Raw genomic sequence first — 19,642 nt, forward strand, 5'->3', positions numbered from 1 at the left:
CAAAATGAGTTTTTATAAAAAAAAAAGTAAGAGCTCCATTAATTCAAAAATGAGCAGAAATAAAATCAAATAATCTTCCGAGCGTAAAACTAACACAAATCACAATCAATTATAAATGAAACCTAAAATGAACATATTTCATATTAAATTTTGTAGTTTTTTCATCTTTAATAAGTCAAAAATCGTAAGGACTTTAAAGAAAAGACATCAGTATAATTAAACTAACAATACATGTCCACTTTTCCCCCCTCATATCAGTACAAGAGTTTAACGTAAACGGCAGGAGGATAAAGAATGGGTAGCGCCCTCAAACACAGAATAATTTCTATTTTTTTGAAGTTTTAATGCCTCTTCTTACATTAACCTTGTCTTTTGATTGCTACGGTAAAATTGCTTTCATTTCTGTTTCTCTAGGGGGTTGGGCGTTAAAAAGAGGCAAATGACAATACAAACAGTCTTGCACTAGTCGGTAGCTATAACATCTGTTTCTTATTAATTATATTTGCCTTTTTCTATTTCATCATTTCCCTCTAAAGAGTCGTTTCCTCTAAAAAGTTCACGGTGAAAACTCCCTCTCTATGAGGGTTTACAATAAAAATCGGCCAAAAATGGATCACGTCTCAGTAGTATTAGGTGAATGTTTTGAAAGTTAAGCTATTATTCTAAATTCAATCGAAAATAACTTTTCAAGCTACCAAGACGTGATCATAAGAAGCACGTAGACATGAGCATTGGCTTTCAAACGAGTCCGTAAACAGCTCTCCATGATGTTCCATAGCTCCATTAGAGGCAGAAAAAAAGGACACAATAATGCTAAATTGGCTAAAATATAATTATTGTGGATTTTTAAAAAGGAGGGCTGAAGATCTCCAGTTATGGGTTTTCGACTGTTGAAATTCAAATGGTTAGTACTTTTCATTACAATCCTTAGGCTTTTTCAAGTACTTTAAAACTAAGTTTTTATAAATAAGACGAACCGAAATAACAGTTACTATTCCTAAATAAGCATTAATAACAAATTTTTCTCACTCGAGTTGATTTCTTTTCTCAACGGGTTTCTAAACTTTTTACTCGTTATGACCTAGGGTTTGCCCTTTACCAGGTTACCACTAGGGAGGGGTCCATGATAAAACCAGCATACAAATCGAATAAACGTGTTTTTAAACATTTAATATGTAAACTTCTTGTATTTTCCTTATTACCTGAAAAGAATATCAAAGTGTATTAGAAATACGACGTCTGCTTCTGCCAGAATATTGGAAACAAATTGTTTATTCTACAAAAACAGCTTTCGCAGAAGATTTTGCCAACTACTAACTGCGCCCACTACTTTATTCTAATAATAAAAAAAAATACTATAGCTGTTAGATTATTTATTTGAAATTCTGCTCCCGTAAAAAATTTTGTGATTATTTATTTGAAATTCTGCTCCCGTAAAAAATTTTGTGATTATTTATTTGAAATTCTGCTCCCGTAAAAAATTTTGTGCCCGGGGCAAGTGCTCCCTCTGTCCCCCCTAAAACAGTCACTGTCTTCATCAAAGAAATTGTGTTAGAAATTGTTTGCTCCTTAATTTGGGAAGATACTGAGGAGAAACATTTCACGTGGAAAAACCAAATTATATACTATTATGCAAAATTAGAGTATCATAAGACCTTATGAATATGATTAAATGATACAAAACTACAACTTAGCTGTTGATTTCCCTACCATTTAGCTGTTATGAAAATACATACATACTTTCAGTAGAAAAAGTGCATATATTATATCTTGTTGAATCAAAACCTTTTCACAATTCATATAATGTAGGTTAAGTAAACCAGGATTATAACAGCTCCCGCTCCCTGTCCAAACCAAATCAATATAAGCATGTTAAACTTCTTTTGAATTATAATCTCTCGGCACAGGATTTTGGAGACTAAGTAACTCAACTAATTTATGCTCAAAATTATTCACATATAATTCAATTCACAGACACACTTAATACTAAATAAATCCCAATTATACTAAATTAAACTATTATAAATTATACTAAATTAACTAAAAACGAACAGAGAGAAGAATGAAAAATAATTTTTCAAGAAAATCTAGAAAAAAATTTCTAAAAGATGTTTTTTAATGTTTTCTCAATAAATATATTTTGCATGTTTGCCTTTTGATTAAGTTTATTACTCGACAACATTATTAAATACTTGCTTGGCAAAATCGGATACTGCTTCTTGCATCCTGGTTGGATTGCACCCCCGTTGGGGTAAAAATCAGCATGTCCAACTGAAGCATACATTCCAAGGGACGGGTAATACCTGGAATACATTCCATTAGAATGAATGACGTCAATGAATGCAGCGTCGTCTGAGGTCAGTCTTTTTTCTTCTGGTTTAAATGATACTAAAAGGACTGCTGGATCCAAAGCTTCAAATAAAAAGAAGTTATGTTAAGAGATAATGCATAGCAACACTACTACTTAATTTCTAAGATTTTAGTGTCAAATCACTTGAAGGGCTAATAGCTCTTTATATTTAAAAGAAAGATTTCTTAAAATTAATCCCAGAAACAGCCTTTTCAAAGCTGATATTGATATCTCACTGCCTATTAAACATCTGAAAGAAGTTTAATCGGCAGTGAGATCTGAACCGATTAAACATCATTATACATTGTTTTGATTACTTGTGAGATAATCGGTATCATTGGCAGCGCATTAGCGCTGCCTAAGTAAGAACGAAGTGAGCACGTATTATTTATATATATATATATATATATATATATATACATATATATATATATATATATATATATATATATATATATATATATATATATATATATATATATATATATATATATATATATATATATATATATATATATATATATATATATATATATATATACATATATTTTTCTGATTAAGGCACTTTGTGTAGAAGGAGTTGTCGTAGAAACTTCAAAAGGAGCTCTTTGGATTGTGAAAGTCCTAATGCCCTTTTTAAGAGTCAAAAGTGACTGGAGGGCAAACAGCACTCAGGACAAGAACTAAAGTTTTTACTAATCGCCCATTATTAACAAAGAAGGTTTTTACGGAAGGACTGGTCCTATTAACTTCGGAAGAGGCTTATTTAATTAGAAATAAAAGATTCTAGTGCCCATTTAAAGAGTCAAACCCTCCTCACATCCTCTTTTCCTCAAATGCATCTAATTAAAACTTTGTTAAAAAAATTTTCAAAAGATCATATACCATAGCCTTTGGGGTTGACTCAACACCCAGAGCCTGGGGCAAGGGTTTTAAGTTATGCTCCAGGGGCACCTAAGGTTTTTCGTGGTAGTCGTATAAACTTTAGAGAAGGCTCAGTAGATTGGAAATTGAAAGTTCTAGTCCCTTGTTCAAAAGTCAAAAGCGATTGGAGGGCAATAAGCCACAACAAGCCCATTATTTTCCAAACACATCCGATCAGAATGAAGAGATAGCCATCTAGTAGACAGAATGTAGCTAATAGACTCGATAGTTATTTCTTTAGGGATAATAACACCCCACAGTTCTCAGGGCCAGGGCTCTAAGTTATTCTAGTTGCCTCTTTTTAACATATGAGGATTTTATTGGACTTGTGGTCGTATAAACCTCAGAGGCGGCTCATACAATTGGAAATTAGAAGTTGTAGCGCCTTTTCTAAGAGTCAAAAGTGATTGGAGTGCAACTAGCCCCCCATAGCTTCTTTTACCCTCATGCATCTGATAGATGTCTTGAGATGGTCGTTTTGTTAAAAATTGTTCATAGATCATTTAACAAGTCCTTCGGGATTGACGAAAAAACCCAGAGCCTGGGGACAAGGATTGTAAGCTATGATCCAGGGGAACATGGAGGGGGCAGTCATATGAACTTTACAGGTGGCTCATTTCATTGGAAATGGAATTTTCTATTTCCCTTTCAAGAGTCAAAAGTGATTTTGAGGGTTTTCAGACCCCCTCCCAGATACCCTTTTCCCCAAACCAATATGATCAAAATTGTGAGATAGCCATTTATTCAAAATAGTCCAAAAAATCTAACAATGTCTATAATGTCTAACAATGCCCATGGGCATATACAGTTTTTATGGAGTGTGTAGTCATATCAACTTCGGATGGGGCTCATTTGATCAGAAATCGGAAGTTCTAGTGCCCTTTTTAAGAGTTAAAAGTACTTTGTGTTTACCAGCTCCCATTTTACTGAAAACAAAATACATTTTAAATTTTTTTCAGTTTTATAACTTTAGCAAATCAAAAACTATTAAGACTTTAATGAATAAATATCAGTATGTTTATATTAGACTGTCAATCCACATTCATTTTTTTCAGTAAAGTGCAAATTATTTTCTAGTTTTAAGAAGGCATGGGGGTTCTTAGCCCATTCATGTTGATTTTTGCTCGTTTTGATTTCGACTTGTTTATTTATTTTTATTTCTTCTCGATTTGGGTTTCGTTTATTTATTGACGGTGATTTGTCGTAGTTTTACGCTTTGAAGATTATTTTGCTTTATTTCTGCTTTTTTTGTTTATTGGAGACCTTTATTTTCTTTGAAAAACTTATTTTGTGGAAAAAGCTTTTAAAATTAATTACAGTAAATAACAGCATTCTTTTCCTTTGAGTGCTTTGATGCTTGATTTTCACAGGCTACTACTCTGCATATATTACCTTCTGGGTGTGGATTAAACTGGTAATCTTTATTTTGAGGGTTACCAGCTTCTTGTTCTCACCCCTGAAACTCTTTTTTGCCCTTGAGAACCCTTTTAGCCATCGAACTTAGATAGTTATTTTTTTTCAGAATGGTCGTAAGGTCTAAAAAATAAACCTCCAGGGATGACACAAACCAAGCAGTGCCAAGGACGAGGGCACTAATTTATACGGCCGACACTAATATCTCACTACCAATTAAACATCTAAAAGAGAAGAAATTCTGAACTCTCATCATTCATCAGATGAAAATGTATTGCATTAAAGTAAACACCAACAGTTTTTCCGTGAATGTTTTGTTTTTCCTTTTTCAAGGCTACAACTGTACATAAAATACCTCCTAAGTATAGGTTAAACTTGAAATATTTATTTTGAAGGTAACTAGCCTTTTCCCCCAGCCCTCGTAACCCTTTTCTGCCCCGAGAACCTCCTAGTCCCCGTTGCATCGGATCACTATTTTAAGACTCGTCATTTTATCAGAATTGCTGAAAAATCTGATAAATATACCTCCAGGGACGACATCGGCCATGCATCCCAAGGCTCAAGGCTCTAATTTATTGAAGCTTCTCATCGTTCGTAAAAACCTTTTATGACTAGGGAAAGTGTTGCATGTTTGATGTTGGCTCTCCAATTGGCATGAAACTTTCAGCTATCATTCCCTGGGGTAATTCGACCATATTTTTTGGGTGGGGGGGGGAGAGTTTTAAGGGGCTTGGAAATAAGCCAAAAAGTTTCCTTGATGAGTTTCAGACTGACAGTCATAAATCCCTGGGCCAAGGAGAACATATTGTAAAAACAAGATTTAGTATGAGGACAGATAAAGGGCCAAGTCAGTTTTCTACAATTGGCTAGAAACTTATAAACTTAAATTCTTAGACTAAAGGGTCCCAATGTACAAGAATAATTACAAAAAAAAAATATAGGCTCCTTTAAAAATAGGACTTAAAAAATGGTCAAAAGTGTTTTATTCGAAACAGCTAGGAAACCGAACCCATAAGCTTTTGAGCCAGAGGGATTCGTGCATGAAATCTAGAAATTCCACCACAATGCAAAACATGGTGCCATAAGTTCTCCAAATCCAGTTTCCGTTCCTGAAGGGCACCATAATAACTACAATCAAGCAACTAAAAAGACCATAAATAACATACAAATATGTTGGTTGGGGCAGGAGTCCAGAGATGCAACCCAAAATTAGACCAAGGATCATTTTATCGATTCGCTTGAAACTTGGATATAATTCTTTGGCCAACGGTGCCCAAATTCAAAAAATCTAATGAAAAAATAATGGTCCACCGTAAAATTGGTCTATATGTTGGTTGGGGCAGGAGTCCAGAGATGCAACCCAAAAATAGATCAACGATCGTTTTGTCGATTCGCTTGAAACTTGGATATAATTCTTTGGCCAACGGAACCCAAATTAAAAAAAAATTAATGATATAATAATGGTCCGCCATAAAATTGGTCCCAAAAAGGGCTAGAATTTTTTTTTCTGAGAAGCTTGTAACACAGCCGCTAGCCACTAGGCCAAAAAATTACTTATTGGCAAAGGCCCTCCAAAAATTGTTCCACCCCCCCAAATATCTTACTAATCATCTTCAGCCGTACATCCCAAAGTTTTTCATGATAAGTGTACACATAAAAGCAAGAAGAAATAAAAAAAAAACTATTTCCTCCAGAAATAGGACCCAAAAGTGTGCCTAAAAATGTTTAATCCATACGGCTTAAAAATTGAATCTGTTAGTAATTGGATTTTAATATGAAAGCGAATTTTTAGGTTTGGGACACAAGTCCCCGAAAATTGGGAGAGCAAACTGGGCAAAAAGCAATATTTTCCAATCAGCTTAAAAGTTTTATTGATCATTCCCAAGGCCAATGGATCTCAAATTCATTTGAGAGGAGCATAATAGAGGCCCAGCAGTAGACCAGTTTTATGGTTTGATCAGCTTGAAACTTACATCAGCAAGTCCTTAGAGCAAAAAGATCTTAATCTGCCAAAAAAAAAATACAGGTCCCCCGTAATTTGGCCTAAAAACGGGCAATGAATTTTGTTCCGACAAAATTGAAACTATTTCGCTAAATTCGGGGTCAAAGTGTTCATTGTGAACACTGAAAAACAACTGAAAGCACATAACTGAAAATGGCCAGTTTTCACAATTGGTGCCCTAAAAAGTAAAAAAAAAACATGTTATTTCAAAAACTTGAGATTTACACCAAATTTCCACGGTCGCTGGGACCTATTGCGAATAAAATGAGCTTGAAATTTTTAGATGTCTAGTTTAAAGGGACCTGAACATTCATTTACCTAAAGACACAAAGTTAGTAGAGGACAAAGCTGGACAAAATTACACGACAAAATGATAAATAAACACACATCCGTATTCAAATTCGTCCGTATTCCTGCTGACAAACTTGGTCTTGATGACTTCAGATCCTTAGAAGACCGAAAATTCGGCAGATTTCCAATCTGTACAGAGTTCCCTCCTCATTGATTCATTATTTAATAAACGCTATTGAAAAGTTATTGCCTGAAACTAAAGCTTTGATATTTGAACTAGCTATTCAAATTTCATCCTATATTTATATTCTAAACCAACATGAGGGTGGGGAGATAGATTAATTTGGACAAACGGGACATTTTGCTGTGGGTTAATTGCAAGACTATCTGGTGTTTTCAGCTTTCAAACAGTTCGTGGTAACCAACTGTAAGTAGGGAGCAACTCGGCTCGATCGGAACCGAAGCTCTAAAAACTAAATTTTGATGTCAATAGCTACACCAAAAATGATTGTTTTTCTTATTACTGATTCCAAATGTATGAAGATTATTAAGCTTCATACTACCCATCAAAAGCTACAACCCTGAAAAAATTCCGAAAAAAATTTTCGGAAAAAGATAGAAACCCACCAAAAAGTAAATTATCTTAATGAAAATCACACCAATAGATTCAACGTATCAGAAAAGCTTACCAAAGAGGTTTCAAGCTCACATCTGCAAAAATGTGGAGTTTTGTATATTTTTTTAATGCCAGTATCATTGATCGCAGAATCACAGACCATGGATATGTTTTTATTTATTATTGTCCCAGGGGTGGTTGTATCGAATCACCGGTCCTAGGAAAATGGAAGAGGGCTCATTACAAGTGGAAGTTAACAATTATATGCCCTTATTAAGTGAGCAAAAATATCGGAGGGCAACTAGCCAGCTTACCACGCGCCTTTTTCTACAGAGTCGTCCTATACAAATTTTTCGATAGCCATTTTCTTTAGAATAGTTGAAAGGTCCTATAACTATGTATTTGGGGGTAACAAAAACCCCCACAGTCCATGAAGAACGGGCTGTAACTTAGAAAATTTGCCGATCGGTTATGGATGATATTTTATTGGGAAGTATATATACATTTCCTTTTTTGAAAAGGGGGGGGTTCTGCTGCGGGGGACTTTCAAAGGAGAGAATATTCTGTAGGGAGTTATGTTTCGGGTGGTAATTTATCAGTAAAAATATCTCCTACAAGAGGAATTAGCCAGAATTCATAAGACAGAAATAATTTTGTTGATCTTGTTATCTCTTTGTCGACGCGATTTTACATGCGAAGGTGTTCCGATGGATATCTCCAGAGGAAATTTTTAGCAGGATTGGAATTGTCTGGAGGATTTGTTTGTAGTACCTACAGAATCACCTTGTCATTAGGGGACTTCCCGAGCCACTTAGCATGTCCCCAGGAGGGGGGGGAGTAGAGGACCGTGCTTTGCAGGATACCTCTGGGGTAGGTAGGCACGAACCAAAGGGAAACCAGACTCTCGGGGTCCAGAAACAGAGATTGAACACCCTCATCTAGGGGTTATCAAATCAGAAGGAGGTAGTAGAAGGCCCCTCTTATATGCATTGGGCCGGGCTTACCGGCGGATGAAATTAACCCGCCTATCAAAAACTTTCTCCACGTAATAGGTCAAATTACTCGTGTTGCAGGATCCCATAGGGGCTCATTGCGTGTAATAGATAAATTCAACCCAAGCTAGGCACAGAGAGAAGTGGCTTGCCGATGTACTGAATCCAGCCAGGAAACCTCTTGAAAGCCAGTACTAACGAATCTGGAGTAACCAACGAAGGTAATCCCTTAAGAACAAACACTTTCGGGGCAATCGACGATGCGATGACTGTGAATCGAGTGAATATAACGATAAATCCTGGATGCCACTTTTGTATCACCAAAAATAAGCCTGTCAGTTTGTACCTTAATAAAAGAATCCTCTCTAAAAAATTAAAAATTGACTTGCTTCTGAGAGAGAATAAGTGGTACACCTGGGACGTTTTTGGTTTATCTGAAACAGAAATCCCACCCAATGGTGAAGTGAATTATGCTCTATAAATGTAATGATTTGAAACATAGCCAAGGAGTCGGCTTTCTAATGTCCAGGAAGGCCAGAAAATCTCTAATTGCTGCAACACCCATATCCAAACAGCTTATAATCCAACTGAAAAGTTCACCTGTCACTATGACATAAATCCAAGTTCATGTTCCATAATCCAGTAGAGATGACGAGGAGTGTAAAATTTTTTACCTCTACCTTCAAATTATAGTCAATTCCACCCCAAAAAGGGATACGCTCTTTGTAATCAGTGCCTTTAATGCGATTGCTGGTAAGGATCACGCAGGATCTGATTGGGTGATTGGCAAATTCGGCCCCGGGAAACTAAACAAAAGACGAAGAACTCCTAATAGAATTCTTCTGATACAGCAATTTACTCATCACAAATCCTTTTTCAAGCACAGACCCCGAAGTAAAACTACCTGAAATCTCCCTGGAAGAAGAACTCCAAATTTCTTATACTGCATACTCGTGTCTAGACGTTGAAATTCGTTTGTCACTAACACGCTGACACTAACTGATGGTGACTTTGACAGTGACCACTCCCCGTTTATATCTAACTACAGAACAAGATTTCAAATAACTTCAAAGCTATCTAGGAAACATCCCAAATTTCGAGTAGATATTCTGAATTACCAAACAGCCCGAACAGCCTACTTTCACCCTATCTGACAAGATCATGGAGCTCACTTAAAACTCCTTACTAACTCTGCATAAGAGTGATGTATACAATCTAGTAACTAGCAACACGCCAATTGTCTGCAATGCCACTCTATTTACACTAGGTGTTCAGAAATATATTCAGAAGCCCTAGAACACAGACGAAATCAATCAGCTCAGCTTTGCGGTGAAAAGTACAAGGTCACCAAGAAGCATGATAAAGAAAACAGAGACTGATACGAGCAACTCAAAAGAGCTATAGAGAAAGCAACGCGCAATGCTCACTGTACCTTCGTTAAGGAAAAGTATGAGCAGTGGGGAGCAATTTTTAAGAGAAGGTGACTCAGACTTCATGTATAGATGAGCAAGGAAACTGAATTAAAAAAAAGAGTTCAGGACTTGCTCCCTCCTTGTCAAATATGGCAACCGGACACCATCAACAGCCAGGATCTGAAGTAGATAGAAAGAGCACTTTGATAATAAACTAAATTTGACCATCCTCCCTGATTCAATTATGCTGTTCAGTTTCCCCGTAATCGCTACCGATCGTATCCCCCTCAACTCGGAAATCAAAGCAGTTATCAGGGATGTGAGGGTCAACAAAGCTACTGGCCCTGATGAAAAAGAGCCAATAGTTGTGAAAGTAAATTTTGGACCCCTCGTTGACATTTATCACAAAATCAATACAGTATTCTGGGAAGTATGTCACTTCTCCACACCACAGTATGAAGCGACGATAGTCTCAATCCATAAGAAAGGCTCAAAAGCAGCTTGTAACAACCACTGATCACGCTTATGCTTATTGAACTTACGAGCTTGCTTATCCCGATGACATCACCCTAATTTTTGAGTCATTCCGTGATCTTCAATCCTAGACCGGCATCGTCTACACTACCACCAACTTCTTTGGGAAACCTACATTTCAAAACCGATAACAATGCGCTGCTCACATAAACCTGATTCTCAGGTATACTATAGACTCCAGTTTGAAGGTGATATTATAGAGTGGGCCAAAGAATTTACCTACCTTAGTAGCTTACACATTCTCCGACAATAAACATTCCAAAGATATCAAAAAACGTATGGCACTTGCAGATTCCAATTTTAAAAGTCTGATGCCCGTAGTCAGATTTGAGTAGCCTGAAAGGCTACTCAAAGGCGTTGCGCCTGCTTCAATGTTTTCTTAGAACAATTTAATCTTTCTTTGCTAGTTGTATTCTAACCTGAGCTTCTCTTAAGCGAGTTGGAACTTGTTATACTTGTAATCACGTTCGGCATAAATATCAAATCTTTCTAATGGTTGCAATTTTCAGGAAATATTGAATCTCAAGTATCGACTCCCAATGAAATTCGGCTCCACATATCTATGACCAAGAATAAATTTCACCAAATCGTAATGTGTCTGTTTTCCAGGAGGAAAACATGTGTGAAATTATTGAACCGCAAGAAAAATTTTTTTTCCGCATTATTCAACGACTTTTAAATGTCTGGGGCAAAACCTCTATGTTTTGCCAGCTTACTATTTAGCCAAAAATCTCAATTGTTAGGCCTCAACTAGCAGATTTTTGCCCAAGGCATTGTCTTTTGCAACCTCTTAACTGCAGATTACCTTTAAGGGACAGTCTTATTCCTACGTCACATTCAATTACCTAATCTCCCACCGAGTATATTACATTGAAATAAAAGGTTTCCACATCTTCCTCTTCCAAGTTACGGCAAATTCTAACTAATTCACTAAAATAATCACTCTGAAAGTTCTAAAAAATAATGATGGTTATCTCTTTCTGTTTTCAATTTCAAATGTCACAAACGAATTGAATGTTACATACACTGATTCCTTTATCCGCTATACCTATAAACTTTCCTTTTGGTCCAACTTTCCTAAGCTTTCCCAAGTCCTCCAAGTTTTTAAATCAAACAAAATTGTATTCAATTTCGTGGGTATTTGCGTAACTTAAATAAGCTGTTATTATAGCCCAGCTTAGCCCTAATCCTCAGAAACTCGTGTTCCATTCGTTTCTAGTGTTCACTCGCAGTACCCAGATCTCTGAATCGGGATCTGCAAACTATACCTTAGCTCAAAGAGCATATCTCAGTAATATACAGAGGTCGCTCCCTATATCAAACTTTCTTAACAACCCTCTGAAAGCTTTACCTAGTTAAAAATGACAAATGTAGACACAGTTAAAATTGTAAGAAAACTTACTATTTCAGCCAAATGCTAAAACAAACTGTTCAAACATGAATAAAGGAACCTTTAAAAATGACCTCAACAACAAGGAACTGAGCTCTGGTCTATAGCAGCTGACAGAATGAATTACCTCTCTGAAAGCACAACAACTTCTTCATGTGCTTCCAAACCAATTAGTGACATCTTAGCTAGAGCCAAGGAAACAATAGAAATCCAATAACTCTTTTGAAGACCGAGAGATTCCTCAATTTTCTTATTTTTGATGTAGAGATTACTCTACCATAGCCGCAACCAACGAAACAATAGAATACTAACCCTAGCTAGAATCGAGGAAACAATGGAGTTCTAGCTATAGCTAAAAGTAAATGTTAGAAAACCAACAGGGAAGCAAAAGATATTTAATGAAAAGTTGGGGCTAGGCATCAGCAAAGAATTCACATAAATTTGGAGAGGGGCTAATATTATACTTACGAAAAGGACATCCATTTTATAATTAGAGCCAGGGGCCCTAACAACGACCTTTTGACAGTCTTCTTCCACAAAGTATGTTTTGATTTGGTTCAACATTCTCTTTAATATCTCCTGAAGCTTCCACCTTCATACCCTATGTCTTTGTAGTAGCAGTGATCGTAGTAGTAGTAGTAGTAGTAAGCACGTATTACCTTTTCGTCATGCTTTGAAAGCTTCAGCTTAATAATCTCAGCCGTTCTTATGATATTGCTGATAAATCCTTTCAACAGCCTGTATGCGCGTGTTGTAGTTTGACTTAGTTCAACTTCTCCTGTAATTTATCTCCTTAATACCCTTAGCCTGAGAAGTAGTCGCAGTAAAAATAGTTGTTATTGTAGTAGTACCAACAGTAGCGTGCACATATTAACTTTTGGTTAATTGATCATTATATGCATTAACTCCCTGACAGCTCCAACTGAGTGCTCTAACACTAAGCTGTTCTTAGGATAAGATCTTCTGATAATCTCCGTGCATATAATGTATTTTGACTTAGTTAAAACTCCCCTCAATATTCCCTGGAAGTTTTACCTTTACACCAATAGCCTTTTTTCAGCTTAATTAAAACCCTTGCCTCAAGGGCTTTTGGGAGAGGTATCATCCGCAGGGACATAGATATTGGAACTATCTACCATGCTGAACAAAATGCCTATCTCAAAATTTTTATAGAAAAACGAAAATAAAAATGGCGATTTTGATTCTGCTTTGACCCTCCACATCTTAGACAATCTAGATCATTAATTTTTTTTTTGATAAGGCGACATTAATATCCACAGCAGATTGCTCACTACAATCTTTTAGGAAGGCAATTGAAATAAAAAAGTTACAAATAGCGGCCTTGCTTTAAATAGAGGTAGTTAAATATTACTATTAATCCAACTTACAATAACTTAATATTAGAATATTTAAATAACAGTTTTTATCACTTTAAATTAAGATTATTTGACCGCACTTTTAAGAACCAATTTTCAGTAGAGAATTCTTTTCTAATCTAATTGGTGAATGGTACTTCATTTATTTTGGCTTGTTTTTTTTTGTATCTTTGATTCAGTGCTTCTTCTCCTGTCTTCAACTTTACTTCAAAAGAATAGTTTTTCATCTTTTTTTAGAGGAGTGAAGACGGCCTGGCCTTCCCGAAATACCAGCTTTTGTCGATTTCCCTTCTTTTCAGTTCACTGGCTGACAATACTCTCGTTTTTTCTCAACCCCCATTGCACTTCCTGGCTGAAGGGCCAAGAAACAGAGATCAGCACCGCCGGTAGGGACTGTAGAGTCTAATGCCGTATCCTTTACCTTTACCTTTGTTTGTTATACGTCATGTATAGCCAGTGTCGTCTTAAAATGTATTTATAGTTACTGACTTAAGTTTTACCGGCTTCATCTATCAACACAAATAGAACACTTGCTTGTGCAGAAAGAACTAATGTAGGAACGATTACTGTATTTTATTACTTTGGTAGCTGAAATTGTAGAATAAATAACAGCTGTTATTAATTTTTAAAATTTTCTATATTTATTTTTGTCAAGAGCTGTTATTTTAGCAATAAGTTTTGAAAACACCTGACAAAAAAATTTATTTAATTCGCATATCACTGGAAGAAGTGACCAAAACAGGTATATTGACGAAACTTACCAGTAATTCTACTGATGTTATTGAAACCAACTCCCGGAATATTGTAACTTCTCACTGTTGCGCTTGCAACTCCAGCAACGTGAGCGCCTAAACTATGACCAATTAGATGGATGCTAGAGAAATCTACATTTTGAAGCTGCACAAGATAGCGAATAAAATCAGCAACTATGTAACCAACATCTGGAACATATCGCAACGCACGCCTATAGAGAGGAAAGGTTGCAGGGTACTTCCACTGGACATATATGATATTATAAGGACCCAGATCAGGTGCTGGATTCGCTAGTGCTACGAAGAAAATAAAAAATTGACAATAAAAATTTCAAATATATCAGCATCTTTTTATCATAATTTACTGAGCAATACGGTTGGAAACAAAACCCTAAATGTGATATACAACCATATTTCATTCCCCAAAGAGAATTTCCAGCAAGTTACCATAAATAAATAGGTGGAGACATAATGGTGCCAATTCGCGAAAATGTAGGGAGGGGATGAAGGATCTTTTTTTGTTTTTAATGGTAAAAAAAACAGAACGATATTGGGGCTTTGCTGTTTTGAGAAATCGTCCATTAATTTCGATTCTGCTGATTGTTCTTTACTTCTTCTTTTTCTACAGCCATGGTCATAAGGTTATTAAGTATGTCATTTTCCATCGTTGATTACAGACAATCATTGATGCGTCCAAAAGCTGAAAAGAATTGTTCATTGCTGGTAGTAATCACAGGCAAAGTAACAACTAGCTTCATCAGTCTTATCACTGCAGAACAGGCTTTGGAAGATCTGATAAAATTTCTAGAGCTCAAAGAAGACTCATTTTTGAAATATCACTTTTGAAAAATGCAACTTTGCAAGATAAAGTTTGGACTTTATTGCATATCCATCAGCACCAAGAATCCCTTGATAATAATAATAAAAAAAACAAACAAACATTTTCCATTTAAAAATTCGAGAAAGTCAGAGCTTAGAGTCTCAAAGGCAGATAAATATTTTGTACGAAACATTAATAATAATAATTTATTTCTTACCCACAACAACACTATAAAAGTATTAAAACGTGGAGAAAAAACAACTAAATACACACAAAAAAAGCAAAACATACAAAAAATGAAAAGTAATGACAATAGAATTTTTTTACGTTAATACAAAAAATTAAATAAACGCACAAAATAACGAACTATGAAAAAAATGAACATTAGATACACACAAAAATGAAATTCAAAAAACACAAAGAGAAAAACAAATACACACACAAAGTCAACGAAAAAAAAAAAGATAAGACGGTGGTGAGGGGATAGGCGCGCAGAAGCTGTCCTGGAGAGTTGTCTGTGAGGAATCTCCAACTTTAAATTTATGTCAGGAAGTGAGAATTTTTTAACAAGTGTCCGATTTTTTGTCCAAGGTGGAAGAAACAGAAGAAATTTGCAAAATTTGAAATAATTTATCCGAATTCTTTTTAAATTACCATTATTAATAAGGGGGGAAAGACCTGAAGCATAAAGGACAGAATGATTGGTCCGTATCGCCCGGGAAATGGTCTAAGACCTCAATGCACAAAAGTTTTCTCATGTCTGATTGAGCTGGCTGCTGATACTGTGTTTAGAACTTGCAGTGTTTGAAAGAATGTCTATGAGGCAATTGGAAATGGACTGATTTCTCTTGTTTCGAGCACTGATTTTATACTGTGAAGATTTTGATTCTTGGATATCGTGAAAAACGAAAAATTCATATTTGTTTTTGCTCAGGGTGTTCCATTTGTCACTATTTTTCAGCTTATGGAGTGTATCATATGTCCAAGAAATCAATGCAAGTGCCGTTTGAATCAGCCAGTCTTTTGATTGAAGTTGTTCTGACAAGCAATTGGCAATGAAAATGACTAAATTACAATGACTCTGTTGCGCAATGAACACGCATCAGACGCACCGTCCTATAGTTGGGTAGGAACCAGCTCAAATGCCAACTTTTGGACTTTCTGAAGCTTTTATTCACCTCGGTAAGGTGAATTATTCTTAGAAATTAAACAAAATCTTTTTCGGAGAGAAGTAGGGTACCCTGCTGTAGTGATTTTTTTCAATAGAGCAGCCTATGCAAAGAATGACATGACTTCATTGAGTTTTTTTTTTTCTTTTGCCAGGCTATTCTGTACGGGATGATTTGCCACAAAAACTTGGTGGGGGCTAATTCGATCCCAAATTGAAGGTTCTAGTGCCTTTTTCTAGAGTTCAAAGAGATTGAAGAGGAAATCACCCCCTCTTATGGTATTTTTAGTTGCCTGTCGCTCTCAACTCAAAATAAATCCGATTGAATTGTAAAATAACGATTTTGTTCAAAATAGTGTTAAAATTAAATGAAAGTTCCTCTAAGGATGACTGTGATCCCCTAAATCCCCGGAGCAAGGGTTGTATACTATAGAAATTTTTGAGTCAGGAATTTTGTTCAAAATAGTTCACCGATCAAATAAAAACACTCCAGGGTCGACAAAACCTCCTAAGGTTCGGGAACAGGCGTTGTAAGTTATGCTCTGGGGGCTTATATGGTTCTTACATAAGGGATGCTTGTATAAACTTCAGAGAGGGCTAATTTGAATATTAATTGAAAGTTCTATTTACCTTTTTAAGAATCAAAAGAGACCAGAGGGCAACTAGACACCCCCCCCCAACCTTTTTTTCCTAAACGCATTCTATAAAAATTTTGAGAAAGTCATATTGTTTGAAATACAACAACGATTGGATGACAAAACTTTGGGGTCAACATACCCCCCCCCAAAAAAAAAACCCGGGGGAAGGGTTGTAAATTACGCCCCAGGGCATATAAGGTTTTTTTTACGGAAAAGGTGGTCATATACTTTGAAGGGTACTCAATTGATTAGAAATTGGGAGTTCTAGTTCGCTTTTTGAGAGTCAAAAGTGAATCGATGGCAACTAGCCTCCTACCATTAATTCCAAGGCCATAAGGATCCATTTTTCCCAAGCGGCACTTCATACACATTGGAGGGCAACTAGCCCCCTTCCCCGGGGCCCTTTTTCCCCAAATGCATCCAATCAGAATTTTGAGACAGCCATTTAGTTCAAAATAGTTTAAAGACAAAATAAAAAAGCTCCGGGTTTGATAAAATCCCCCGGAGTGAGTGGGCAAGTGTTGTAAGTTATGCATCGAGGGCATACAAGGTTCTTATGTAAAGGATGGTTGTATAAACTTCAGAGGTGGGTCATTTGATTGGGAATTGAAAGTTCTAGTTATCTTATTCAGAGTCAAAAGTGGACGGAGGCCATCTAAACGCATACAATCTCTTATGCCCAAACGCATTTAATCAAAATTTTGAGATAGCCAGATAGCCATTTTAAAATAGTCCAACATTCAAACAACAAAAACTTAGGGGTCAATATATCTCCCTCCTCCTCCAGAATCCGGGGGAAGGGTCGTAAACTATGCCCAGAGGCATATAAGGTTTTTATAGAAGAGGTAAACTTCAGAGAGGACTCAAATGACTAGAAATTTGAAGCTCTTGTTCCCTTTGTGGGAGTCAAAGTAACCTGATGGCAAAAATCCCTATCCCCAACCGTGTTTTCCTCAAATGCGTCCGATCAAATTTTTGATTAAAATAGTTTGGACCAAAAAATTTTTGGTCCAAAATAGATTAAAGATTGCATAATGAGAACTCATGGGCTTACACAGCCCAGCTCAACACAATCCCTCAGAGCCCTGAGGCAAGTGTTGTATGTTATGTCCAGGGGGACAGATAAGGTTCTTATGCGAGGGTTTTGAAAAAAGATCAGGTAGAACAAACCACTACTCTAAAAACATAAAAACAACATTTTATCCCAAAACTTTAGCGAGCTGACACCTTGCCTACTTTGCACAGCCAGACCCCTCTACCAAAAAATATCAGGGCCCGAACCCTCCCCCCCCCTCCGCAAAAAAAGACATTATTGACAATATTTTATCCCAAAACGTATGGGACATTACCACTGATTCTCCGTGGCCCGATACCCCTCCCTACCACCAAAAACTTATCAATGATAAATCATGAAAACTGACCCCTGGCTCTCCCTCCATGGCCCAACCCCCAACCAAAAAAACTTACCGAAGGTATTTTATTCCAAAACCATGGGAGCTGACCCTTGGCCCTCCTTAAAAGGTCCCTACCACCCAACCAAGAAACCTTGTTAACGGAATTCTACTCCAGGAATCACGGGAATTCACTTTAATTTTATTAGCTCTTTCCAAAACTGTTCTGTCCAAGACACCTATATTATTCACTACAAACACGATTACGGCTGCTGCTTGTTTCCCTAAACGGAGATGAAAAATTATCTCTAAATAGGGAATTTTGAAAAACTTGAAACTTTGGCAATCAAAAACGAACAGAAACTAAAAAAAAACTTTCGAAAAAGAAGTTTTCTGAAAAAAAGTAAAGGCAATATAATAGTAAAATATATCTGTTTGTTTTAAGCTTGATTAGTATATTCAAGCTAAGCTTTACTCGTTTTGACATTTATTTATTCATTTATATCAGTAACTGTTGTATTTTTTCGCTCTGATTGTTTATTTAATTCCTGTTCGTTTTGGGTTTCATTTATTCTTTAACAGGAATTTCTGTACATGTCTGGTCCTTTCAGAAAGGGGTAAGCTTATCAAGGTGAAATTTTTGGAAATTTTAAGGGGAATGTTGAATTAAATCAGAAATACTGTGTTCATGCAGTTTTTCAAAAGGTACCTACAATATCTAAGAAACAGCTAAAGATATTAAGTTAAAACTTTCAGGGCATGCTAAGAGGAATCTTTAACTAGCAAAACCACACAATGTGCATCAATTTGTCAAACCGACGCATCTGCAATAATTCAGGAATCGCTAATTGATGTAAAGTCAAAAGGCACTACACTCAACCAGGTAATCAAAAAGGTATACCCGTGATATCTCAGGAACGGCTAAGTGCATTAAATTGTTAAAAGGGCGTACCTGCAACATCTCAGGAACTGTTGAAGGTATTAAGTTTAAACTTTCAAGGTGTATTGAGAGGGGTATTGAACTAATCAAATTGTAAAAAAAGTGTATCTGCGATGATGGAGGAATGGCTAACGATATTAAGTAAAAACTTCAAAGGGCATGACGAGCCAAATATAAAATCAAATGAATAGACGCTATGTTCGTCCAAGTTGTGAAAAAGGCGTGCCCTTCATATCTCAGAAACAGCTAAACGTATTAAGTTGCAATGTTCAGTGCATATTGAGAGGGATTTCTTTTCTCAAAATATTTTTGGACATAATATTATGAAGCTGGAATATTTACAGAACTTATGTGACAAGTATAAAATAATATGTGTTCAGGAACATTTGCTTATTCCAGGAAACTTTTTTTATTTATGAGTATTTTCAAAGCAAATCGGTTAATCGACGAGGCCAGTCGACGGAGTGGCTCGGGCAGACCCAATGGCAGAACTGCTATTTCTTATGATTAGAGCCTGCCCCTAAAGAAATTGGAATTGGCTAAATTCTACATAGCTTCCCAACTCAAAGATCCCAGCATGTTTACCATTATAAATGTTTATTTCCCCATTAATTATAACTCTATCCAAAGTGA

General features: G+C 36.2%; 1 protein-coding gene across 1 annotated transcript in view; it reads right to left on the reverse strand.

Annotated features, from left to right (window-relative positions):
* The window catches only part of LOC136035737 (endothelial lipase-like), a 72,035-nt gene that overhangs the window by 15,223 nt on the left and 37,170 nt on the right, over window positions 1–19,642 (reverse strand). The window contains exons 3-4 of the mRNA XM_065717706.1: window positions 14,062–14,349; window positions 2,197–2,412 (exon numbers count right to left, since the gene is read on the reverse strand). Coding sequence (XP_065573778.1) covers window positions 2,197–2,412; window positions 14,062–14,349 — 504 coding nt within the window. The remainder of the gene's footprint in view (window positions 1–2,196; window positions 2,413–14,061; window positions 14,350–19,642) is intronic.

This window comes from Artemia franciscana, chromosome 14 (assembly GCF_032884065.1).
Source record: "Artemia franciscana chromosome 14, ASM3288406v1, whole genome shotgun sequence".
NCBI classification, from domain to species: Eukaryota; Metazoa; Arthropoda; class Branchiopoda; order Anostraca; family Artemiidae; genus Artemia; species Artemia franciscana.